This window comes from Cynocephalus volans, chromosome 12 (assembly GCF_027409185.1).
Source record: "Cynocephalus volans isolate mCynVol1 chromosome 12, mCynVol1.pri, whole genome shotgun sequence".
Taxonomy (NCBI): Eukaryota; Metazoa; Chordata; class Mammalia; order Dermoptera; family Cynocephalidae; genus Cynocephalus; species Cynocephalus volans.
Window position 1 is genome coordinate 40,723,063 of NC_084471.1, and position 12,223 is coordinate 40,735,285.

General features: G+C 34.3%; 1 protein-coding gene across 8 annotated transcripts in view; it reads left to right on the forward strand.

Annotated features, from left to right (window-relative positions):
• The window catches only part of PPFIA2 (PTPRF interacting protein alpha 2), a 488,437-nt gene that overhangs the window by 401,488 nt on the left and 74,726 nt on the right, over nt 1-12,223 (forward strand). For all 8 annotated transcript variants that reach the window (XM_063075430.1, XM_063075426.1, XM_063075422.1 and 5 more), the window contains 2 exons: nt 5,761-5,998; nt 9,265-9,294. In XM_063075430.1, coding sequence (XP_062931500.1) covers nt 5,761-5,998; nt 9,265-9,294 — 268 coding nt within the window. The remainder of the gene's footprint in view (nt 1-5,760; nt 5,999-9,264; nt 9,295-12,223) is intronic.

The following is a 12,223-nucleotide window of genomic DNA, read 5'->3' on the forward strand; positions in this document are numbered from 1 at the left end:
CAGGAGAGAGAGAGAGAATTTAATTATATCAGAGTAAGGAAGGATCCACCCTTATGATCTTATTTAACTTTAATTACCTCCTAAAAGTCCTATCTTCAAACACAGTCACATTGGGGGTTAGGGCTTTAATAAATGAATTGGGGGAGTGGTGAGGGGAACCCAGTTCAGTCCATAGCAGAGCATATGCTAAAAGTAGGATAGAGTGCTCTCCTCTGCCAGGAATACTGAGATTTAAAAAAAAAAAAAAAAAAAAACAATGCCTTTAAATAATGGGATAAACTGAAGGTACACTACTATTATTCTTAATAACAAAAATTAAATTTCTGTAGTAATAGATGGCATGAAAAATGTATTAGATTGTTAATCTTAATGCTTGTGGCAGGTTATTGTATTCACTGAGGCCTTGAACTTGTTTACAACTTTGACTGCTACCATAGTCCTTTTTTTAAACTGAGACCTAATTCTTATACAGATCTCATTGGGTGATTAATATTTCTAATATCAATAAAGATAAAATTTTCACACAGTATTGAAAATGTGTGCACATTTTCCAAGTAAGCAAATAAAGACCAAATTTATATGCACTTTTTTAAAAATAAAAGTCTTACTATATCTGCCAGACATTATTTAATATTATACACTAACAAGTCTCTTTATTATATTTTCATTCCAGAGGCAAAAAACCATTTGGGTGTTGTATTCTAACTATGAATTATTTCATACTAGATATGAAAAAATGTTACTATGCCACAGAATATTCCAATAATAGATAATTTCCATTGTATACTTGAAATTGTACAAACTAACATGTCAAATATTGAGAAACATTGGCAGTATGATAATTTCAGTTTTTATTAATATGTATTTTCTTAAATCCTAATGACATCCAGTCTTTTTCTATCATTTCCTTGACCAAATCCAGTGAAGGACCCAACTGTGTCAGATGGACTTGTTCTCTTTTGAATATCAGAAACTCTTCTTAACTTGTTTTTTCAGCTGATGAACAGGTTTTACTATTTTTTTAATGGAAAAATAGGAGTTTATTCATACAATAGAAGTATGTAGCTATTACAAGCAAAGAGGTGGTTCTACACATACTTTTCATATGAATCTTAAAAATAAAATGTTGAATGTAAAAAGCAGATGCCACAATGATACATACTGCACGTCATCATTAATGAGAATTCTCAAAATACAATCACAGTATAATATATTGTTTTATGATAAATATCCACAGGGGTAAAATTTAAAAAGACATGCATGGAATTTTCAAAAGAGTATTCACTACTTTGGAAAGAGAGAAGAAGGAACAGGGTTACAATTTTAGCTTTGTCTGTAATGTTTGAGCAAAAGAGAAAAAGAGAAGAGAAGTGGAAGAGAGGGAGAGAAAGAGAAAGAGAGATCTGTAGAAAACATAGCAAAATCGAATATCAGTTTATTCATATTGCTGGGTGATAGATGTCTGCTATATAATATTTTATACTTTTCCAAGTGAGACTTATGTAATAAATAATATATGTGTGTGTGTGTGTGTGTGTGTGTGTGTGTGTGTATATATATTTAATTGGTTATACATATTCATCAGACACAGAGCTGACTGTGAGCACCTGTGCCCAAGATATGGTGAAAAGATCAGTACTGTCAGCATGCCCACCACCTCAAATTGCAGCTATTTCCCGTGTCCCCCACCCAACCTCTCCCCAAGACCCCTCTCTTCCCCCCACCCCCCTCCAGCAACCCTAGGTCTGCTCTCTCCCTCTGCGAGTCCAACACACCACTGTGGTCTTTCTTTTCTTCATTCTTCTCTCTAAGCTCCCACATATGAGTGAGCACATGCAGTATTTTTCCCTCCATGCCTAGCTTATTTCACTTAACATAATTTTCTCCAAACTCGTCCATATTGCTGCAAATGGCAGATTTTCATGCTTTTTAATGGCTAAGTCATATTCCACTGTGTATATATACCACGTTTTCCTTATCCAGTTGTCCATCGATGGACATTTAAGTTGGTTCCATATCTCAGCTATTGTAAATAGAGCTGTGATGAACATGGGAGTGCAGGTGTCCCTTCGACATGATGATTTCCATTCCTGTGGGTATATACTCAGAAATGTGATTGCTGGATTATGTGGTAATTCTATCTGTAGTTGTATGAGAAACTTCCATACTGTTTTCCATAGTGGCTGTACTAATTAACATTCCTACCAATAGTGTGGAGAGTTCCCTTTTCTCCACATCCTCACCAGCATTTGTTATTCTCAGTATTTTTGATTTATAGCCAGGCTAACTGGGATGAGATGGTATCTCAATGTGGTTTGAACTTATATTTCCCTGATAATTAGTGATGTTGAGCATTTTTTCAGTACCAGTTGGCCATTTGTTTGTCTTCCTTTGAAAAATATCTGTTCTGCTCCTTTGCCCATTTTTTAACTGGGTTATTTATCTTTTTACTGTGTAGTTGTTTGAGTTCCTTGTATTTTCTGGATATTAATCCCTTGTCAGCGGTACAGTTTGCAAATATTTTCTCCCATTCTGTAGATTGTCTTTTTACTATGTTGATTATTTCCTTTGCTGTGCAAAAGCTTTTTTAGTTTGATATAATCCCATTTATTTCTTAATTATTTTCTTGCTTGTGCTTTTAGGGTCTTATTCATAAAGTCTTTGCCCAGTCTTACTTTCTGAAGTGTTTCCCCTATGTTTTCTTTTCATAGTTTTGTTGTTTCAGATCTTTTACGCAAGTCTTTCATTTATTTTGAGTTGATTTTGGTATATGGCGAGAGGTGCAGGTCTAGTTTCATTCTTCTGCATATGGACGTCCAGTTTTCCCAGCACCATTTATTGAAGAGGCAGTCTTTTCCCAAATGTATGTTCTTGTTGCCTTTGTCGAAGATCAGTTGGTTGTAAGTATATGGGTTCATTTCTGGGTTCTCTATTCTGTTGCATTGGTCTAAGTGTCAGGAGTTTACTCTTTGAACAATACTTTTCTTTGTTCTTTCTGGCTGGCCTCCTTCTAATGTGACTTAAATCTACCCAGTTCACTCCTATTGTCACACTATTGCACTTTAAAATAGTTCCTCACCTGACTGTTCATAGCAGTTTTGATCTGCTTTCTTTGTAGTATTTGAGTTTCTCATTTAATCCGACCTAACACTGAAGCCAGGGAAGACTTTTTAAAACCCAGATGTGCGTATGTACTATCCATTTTTCAAACCCTTCAATTGCTCTAAAGAACAAAATCTTAATGTACTCTACAATGCCCCACCTATTTCATTCAACATTCACCTCTCCTCCTCCTTGTCCCAATATATGGGACTTCCAAATCTTTGAATGTTCCGTGCTTTCTCCTTCATTGTTGCTGTTTCTTCTGGAATATTCCACACCCTTATGCCCTCACTCTTCACTCATTTTACTCCTACTTACCATGAACTGCTCCAACATCACTTCTTCAGGAAAGGTTTTACTTTCCTTCAGCTCTTTACCTTCACCAGATTGTAACTTATATAAAAACAAAAAATTTGTCTAGTTTTGCTCACTAAATATTTGATTACTATAAATCCAAAAACGTAGAACATGAAATATAACTGAATGTCTTTTTCTGATACTGCTCAGCTAGTTATTGAATTCACTGAATAGGTTTTAAATCAAGTATATGTCCTTTTGATATTTACTTTCACCAAAAATATCAACACACACTCTCAAAAACAATTTATTTCTCTTCAGAGACTCTCAGCTCTATTATACTATGGTGATACTTCCCAGTAACAATCTTGGCCTGGATTAATTAAGAATGTAGATTAATATAACTGATGATTTATAAGAAATTTTAAAAGTACATATAATTTGAGTACATAGTAATATTCAATGGAAATAGGCATGTTGATATGAACCATGGTGATCTGCCAATACCAACCGGAATTTATCTTTAGCTAAGATTTTCCTTCATTCATGAACTAACTTAACCATTAAAAAGTGCATCTTTTCTGGTTTATTCACAGCTCAGCTCGCTGATTCCCTTAAAGGGAAAGATCAAATTACTTCAAACCATTTTGCCACAGAAGTGTTCATTGATCTGTTCTTTTATAGTTAGCTCCTATTTTGCCTGCCTTGGTTTTGTGGTCTTTATTCTTTCATTCTTCAATATGATTCCTGTGGGACTCCCTCCAAAATACACTGGGACATTATTAAGGGAGTCCATTTAATCATTATTATTTTTCTTTGCTTTTTATATTTATGTCATGATTATAAAGATCAATGAATTGTCATTCTTATTCCAAATAAACCAAATGTCTAGGTAGCATTTGATTTCCTGCTTGAAAACTTTGATCTACCTCTTACCCAACTTGTTTTTCTAGGTTTGGCTCTCCTATACAATTAATAGAATATCTAGACTTAATAACTAAAATTTCTTTTTACAGTAGAACCATGTTGTCCTTCACCAGAAGATTTTTCTAAAGGAGTCATTTTTCTATCAAATATTTTAAAAGTACAAATTGCCTTTTTTTTTTTAAGGAGAAGGTAGTTTTTCCTTTGGAGTGTGTTTTAAGCATTAATGATGATGTGCTATGTTACTCGATTAAGCCTTCCTTTAGGATTCTGATCTTGGATAAAGTTAAAATCCATCTGTGAAAATAAACTTTGAGAGTAACAGAATTTATATTCTTTGTGAAAGTGAAATATTATAATTAAGTGTAACTGTGCCTCTTAATTTTTTAACTAAAGTGAATCTTTGTAAAAATATATTTGATTAGATTTTTAAGAGCAATTATGTAAAGAATTGGTTATTTTTGAAGAAAATGTTTTGTATTTTTAAAAATAAGTCTGTTAAAATCACGAAAATCATTTATTCCAATGATCTGTAAGAAGACTATCAAAATACTTTCTGTTTAGCTGGTAAACACACACTACTAAAAAACAGAGATTTACAAAATTTAGTGAATACACAAACTAAGTTAATCATCAGACTTTGAAATAACTGATTTATAAATATTCTTGAAGATTCTTCCTCTTTAAAGAAAGGAGTAACAGCTTGCCTTCTCAAAAGCATTTATATCAACAATTTTGTTTTTAATTCTTTTCATTATCTTTTTATCTAACTGTATCTTTACATGATTAAGTTGTCAGATACTTATTTAAAAGAGGCTTGGATGAGTACATAAATTATTGTTAAAAAAGATTCAGGGTTTTATTTAGCTACACGATAGTTATGAAGGACCATTTATTGAGGATCCTACCTTTTAAAACTTTTCATTGGATGGGAGGTAAGATTCAATAACTTCGTTGAGATCTTGGTTTCTAAAAGTTGCTTTTATTGATACCTAAGTTCAAATGTAAGATTATGATTAGTGGTAGAAATTAAATAGGCTGTAAGTTTTTTAAAAACTTTTAGCAGATGGTAGTTCAGAAAGAGGGTCAAACTGAAAATGGGCAGAGATTAAATATCATTTGAGGGCTGTCCAGTTAGCTTGGTTGGTTAGAGCATGGTGCAGGGTTCCATCCCTGTACAAGCCAGCTGCAAAAGCAAAACAAAGAAAAAAGAAAAAAGAAATTATATATCATTTGGGAAAAGGGATTTTCTAAATTGCAGCCAGGAAGTTTCTGGAATTTGCTGAAAGTTATACTTGTCTAGGAAAGAAAAAAAAAATATGAAAATATTAGATTCAATGTAAAATGTTTACAGAATAGTTTTATCTATTTATTATGTAAATTCCAATTACCATTATAGCAGCATATAATGGATCAAAATTAAACTCTATCTTCCAGGCTAATTCAGGAAGAAAAAGAATCTACAGAGTTGCGTGCTGAAGAAATTGAGAATAGAGTGGCTAGTGTGAGCCTGGAAGGTCTGAATCTGGCAAGGGTCCACCCGGGAACCTCCATCACTGCCTCTGTCACAGCTTCGTCGCTGGCCAGTTCATCTCCCCCCAGTGGCCACTCCACACCAAAACTCACTCCGCGAAGCCCTGCAAGGGAGATGGATCGCATGGGAGTCATGACCCTGGTATGATGACATGTGCAGAAAATTTTTGACCCCTTTAACATTAATGATGCATTAGCTAAAACTTACTGAGTGCTTGTTCTAGTCTAAGAACTTTCTGTGTATTTTATTGTTTCTTTCTTTCTTCCCCTTCCCACCCCAAGCAACCTTATGTGATAGGTACAATTATTAATCCCATTATAAAATGAGGAAAGGGTAGCCCACGGTGGTGGTGTAACTTTCTCAAGGTCACATAGTAAGTCATTGGAAACAGGGTGCCTTTTTTTTTTTTTTGAAGGATGTACTCTAAATTTATTTTATTGATGTCATCAGCCACGAAAAGCAACAGCAGCAATTTCCTAATTTTGTTTTAGATTTCATGTCAACATTTTCACATTTATTCCTTAATTCTTTATTTCATGTATCTTTATATTTGGTATTCAAAGTTGAAAGCCTAAATTAAAAAGTCCCCTGAACGCAATTGAGGGAAAAATCAAAGGGCCCTATACTAAAAATAATACAAGAAAACCTCTGGAAAATATGGTTAGAATGTCACAGTGGTTAGCCATTAATTTGTCATAACAAAACTGAAGGTTGGAGGACATTATCTCAAGAGAGAGCAGAGGTAACTGAGACTTTCAGAGTCTGAGGAAATTGCCCATGTTCCACATAGCTAATAAGTGGAGCTGGACTTTTCCTCGAATTTATGTAACTCTAAAGCATTTTCTTTTTCTGTCATTACCAGGAAATGTGTTGAAATGAAAGTAGGGATAAAGGTTAAAATATTCTGAACTGTTTATGGAGGCAAAATTCTATGTCTTTGTAATAAACACTAAATCTATGTTATTAAAACAATAAAATTTCAATTAACAATAAGCAGCTTAGGGGTAGAAACTCATTAAAGTGCAAATACCCATATAATAGTTTATATGCTGTAAAATCTAGCACACTTATATATGGAGAAAAATTAATGATACTACAGAATGATATGAAGTCTATACAGTGTTTGTGGTCAGAAGGCTGTGAAGCGACTACAATAGTGCACAATGCCCATATCTCTATGACATCTATACACACACACGTATCAAGATAAAAAAGTTGAATTCATTGTCTCAATTTATTGTTAAATATTTTTCAATAGTGTGTAATGTGGTTAATAAATTATAGAGATAATTTTTATTAGAATTAATTTATATCAGTTGTACATATGTGTATATGTATGAGAGTGTGTGTATATATGGATATAATGTTTTCACTCAGAAAAAAATTGTCTTATAAATAAGTAATTTTATTTTATCTTCAAAATTTTTACTTTATCTTTACAAAATTTCTTTTATGTATATACAGGTTTAGGTATCTTTTCTCTAATTTTACAATTGAGAATTGAAACAGAAAACTGTTTATATTGTAGGGCAATATTTCCTACCTTCAAACTCTTTAATTATGGGACTTCCTAGCAATAGAATCTATGTAAAAGAAAAATGCTAGTATATTTTTTTAAAAAGGAAACAATTGCCTCTTTAAGCCATTGATTCCTCTATTCTGTGCTCATTTCTAGATTTGATATTGAAAATATTTTTAAATAGGCAGAACAGACAATGGCCAATCACAGCAATGACTAACTGATCAGAACTGATCCCACCCAGATACAGCACAAACTTTTAGCCAGTGAACAAAGATATACTAGCCAAATATACTGAGCCACATTACGATCTGCTTTTTTTAGAAACTGAGGAACCATCCACACAGTTTTATTAACTAAAAACGTTATTGTCTCTCGCTTAATTTCTGCATAAGTAATGCATAATATTACCAAAGCTACAGTAAGAATCTTGGACCGCTGAGCACAGTTTAGCCAGTGATCAAGGCAAGGATACTTTGGTTATTTCTGTACTGCTATTATTTCTTTACATTTTTACAATGTAGTATTTTGCCCTTTTAAGGATTTTCATAAACATTAGCATCATAACCCTTGATAGGGCTATTATTTTCCAATAAAATAATATATGTATAATTATTTAGATGTGATTTGTGTGTGTGTGTAAAAGATGCCAGTGCTTTTATGCATTTTATTAAGCCACTTGTCATAAATAAATCATTGATAAATGAACATTATTACACTATAATTAAAGTATTAAAATAATAATTAGGGCATTTTCTGAAGGGTAAAGTAATACGTAAAATGTTCAGTATCCTAATAAGAAAGTTCTTATCACCTAATATAATTCTGTCACCAAATTTATAATTTTTATAGTAGAAAATCTGCACAAGTAGATTTCCTCTTATCTATAAGAAAATATTAGAGAAAAAAATAATTTTGTTGGATATAATTTATGTTTGCACATTCAGAAGAAGAGTAGAAATTTTAGGTACAGAAAATTAGAGATGGAAAAGACATTGTATTAATTGTACTGTGTAACAATTTACAAACATTGTTTTTTTGTCCTGATCATAAAGTACATTTGCGCTTACTTTTATCTCACAACAAATCAATGAGCATGAATAACATGCTAGCAATGTCTAGTTAGAATAGTGAATGGAGTAAAATTAACAAATTTCTGTTAAAAACAAAAATATAAAGCATAATGTAATTGTTTAAGAAAAATCATTTTTGCTTAGAAAAGAAAAATTAACAAGTATATTTACGTATTCACTTACCTAAGGTTCATTTTGAATCATAAAAAATTGACTAATTTTAAAACTCTGTAAGAGAGTATTGACAAGAAAGCAATAGCTCCAGAAACATAGGCAAAGGGCAGAGCTTTTGGCATTTGTGGGGATGGGGAAGGTTGTTAGGACACCAGAAGTCTGAGATCCCACAGAAACAGCATACCTGCCCAAAAAAAGCCCGAGGCTCTGCATAGATGGGGTGAAAAGGAGAGGTCATAAAAAACGTATATATGCATTGGATCTTCATTCCCATGTATATTTTGGGGGGAGGATGTAGTATCGTATTTATTTCTGGCTAGCTCACTCTACTGGCTGGACTCACTTACTCTGACTAACTCACTCTGCTTTATGTTCCCAAAGGTCCATGTCTCATATCCAATGCATATACACATGGCCCCATCATGGAGACCTGCCCCCTACCCATATCATTTGAAAGGTTCTCTAAGGTAACTACCAGAAGGAGTGCTTCAACAATGATTAAAAAACATTTATTTAGAAAGAAAAGGAATCAAGAAAAAACATGATAGTAAGTTGTAGATACTACTTAAACTTGTAACACAGTCAGATAGTGATGATTAATTAGTTCTGTTTTATGTTGCTTTTATTACTGCCAATCACAGCCAAGTGATCTAAGGAAACATCGGAGAAAGGTACTGTAAAGAACTTTTATGATTACTAGTTGAAATTTTTTTTGCTATAAAAACTTTAAAATGATATACTCTCTAGTTGAAGTATTTTATTAACATAAAAAGAAAATTTTAAAGTATTTAAATTATCGAATTGTTTAAATATAATCAGAAAAGCAAATGCATCAAAATAAAATTGTTTATGCTTCCTGGGGCAATGATTAGATCATGAGGACTAAGTATCCTAATTTTCCATTGAATATTTAAACCAGAAATGGTAGGATTAGATATTTTAAAACTAGTACTAGAACAATGAGGTTTATTTTAAAATGTAGGTTTTGTTATTATTCGGGTATGGTGAGGCCAACTGATCAGGAGACAACTGCCACTGAAAGTTGGGTATTGACTTTTCCCAAGTGGAAGGGGCACTCCATGCCCTGGGAAAGCACCAGAGTCAGTCAGGAAGCAGAAGGGGAAAGCATGGGCAGGAGCCTTTTTGAGTTTCTTAGGGAAAAGCAAGGCAAAATAAGCAGGTTTGGGATTGACAGTTTGAATAATTTCAGCCGGCTCTGGGATATAAAGATTGCCTCTAGTTGTCTCAGGCCTGGCCCTGGGGGGATTAGGGTAGAGGAATATTGCCTCCTACAGTGTAAGAGCCAGATAAGAAAGATGGTTCAGAGTATGAGCTCTGAATTGGTTGGTTTATACATGAAAGGCACGCTTAAGCGGGTAGTTTGCTAACTCTAGGAATTAAGTAGCATTAGCATTAGGAGGAGCAGTCTCTCCAGATGGTAGAGCATGGAGAACACAGAAAATATCTTTAAAACAGTGCTTTCCTGTTGGGAATGAAATCAAGAAAACAAATATGAGATATAGGAAACAAACTGGACTTCAGCTCTGATTCACAAAATGACATCTTATTAAATAATTCAGAACAGCAAAGCTTGCAATCATGGGATATCAGATGGGAAAGATTTCAAAGATTCAACCTACTATCCAGCACATACATAAATCTATAAATCTGTTCTCCAGCATCTTCAAGATGTGGTAGTTGACCTATGTCCAAACACTTCTGAAACCAGAGAACTTCTTTTTATTATTATTAAGGGAATATATATTATGCTTACATAGCTTAGATTGACGGAATCTGATTTTTCTTGTCCTTTGTCTTTCTATAGCATCTTCCCTTTGGTACTCAACTATCAAATTTACCAAGTATAATGTCTTTATTGTCTTTGACTTCCACCTGCACTTTGTTTTTACAGTATGAGCTCTTAAGTATTATTTGGAGCAATGGTTTGTGTACGATGTTCTTAAGAGCTGATACTGGGAAAGGGCATAGTTTGGTGACAGGAGGGAGATAGGAGGGTATTGATAAGAATTTGTTTCAGGAACAAAATTTGGGAAGTGTAAATGATCATGCTTGGCAGAAACAATGGCAGAAAAGAGTCACGGTTAGATCATGGAACTGTGAAAATACCAATACATATTAGGAAGAGTTCAGAAGCACAAGTTTAGATGGGAGATGGGTTTAGAAAGAGTTTTTCATAGCATTGGAATCAATCTGAAAGCAGTTCTTGAAAAAGATTTTCCTGGTGGCACTATCCTAGTTGAATGGCCAGAAGGAATCATATTATGATGCTTACCTAAGCCGTTAAAGCTAATCTAAGCTTCAATGACAGGACCGCTGGCAATTTGATTAAGTTCTTCCAGTACGTAAGATCTTCATCATAGATGAACACATTCATGCATAATAGCTTTATATAGAAACAAACATTTACCCAGAGCACAGCTTCAAAATCTTCACTTTAGCCACACTGAAAACTTTTTTTCAATGGAACTTCCAGAACGATATATCTTTTGTCCGTGTTTTCCACAATCTTGGTGTCAAGTTCTTTTACCTGCCCGTAATCCTGCCAACTTTGCCAGTTGTGGAGATCTGGCTAGGTTAATGTTGGAATCCTGCCAACATTGCCAATTGTAAATCTACATGACTACGCCCGTTGTCAGGCTCTTTTACCTGCCTGTAATCTGCTGACTGGGCCAGTTGTCAAGCTAGGGCTGAGTCTGGAGCTCACAGACCCCTCAAGCCCATTCCAGACTGGGTCACAGACCCCTCACATGCCAGGCTGGGTCACCAGACCCCTCACACACAGGTCTATGAGCTAGGTAACCAGCAAACAGGTCCTTGGAAGCCGTAGGTTGGAAAGCATAGTTGCATGCACCGCGGCCACCTGAGGCAGTAAACTCCAGCCAAGGTGGCGCCACACAGGCGCACTAACTCCACCTACACACAACCTGCCCACAAAGAATGCTGCACCACCCCCAACCTGCCCCAGGCCGGGGGGGGGGGGGGGGGGGGGGGGGGGGGGGGTTGATAAACTTATTCCATTTTCCCAACTCTTGGTCTCTCTCTATATATTGTAATACACAATGATGCCATGAAAAAATGCAGGATTGTTGTAAAAAACATCTCTCTGCAATTAACTTGACTGTCGGAAAGTTTTTATTCTTTTATTATGGCTCTGTATCTTTATATCTGACAAAATTTATGGTCTCCTCAATTGTTCTGGATTCTGAATTAAATTGTTCTTTAAAGAAATCCCTCCCATCCCATCTTCTTCTGGTTTTCTGTATGTCTTTGCCAATTTTCCTATCACTGGTACTGAAACAAAACAATTTTCAAGAATTATGCTCTTACCTTTTATTATTCTCACTTTAAAAAGAACGATTTTTCTTTTTTCTTAGAAACTGCAACTCATTTTTTTAACACCCTGGGATACATTTTATTAGGCTGACTGATATAAAACACTTTATCTGATAAAGTTATATTTTGCCAGCTTCTCATTTCAAAAATTGAGAGCAATCAGTTTTATTACTTTTAAATAATATTTTTGTGTAGTGGGTCCATGATCTTTTAATTGTAGTGTCTTCAATTTAAATAGCTGTGAAA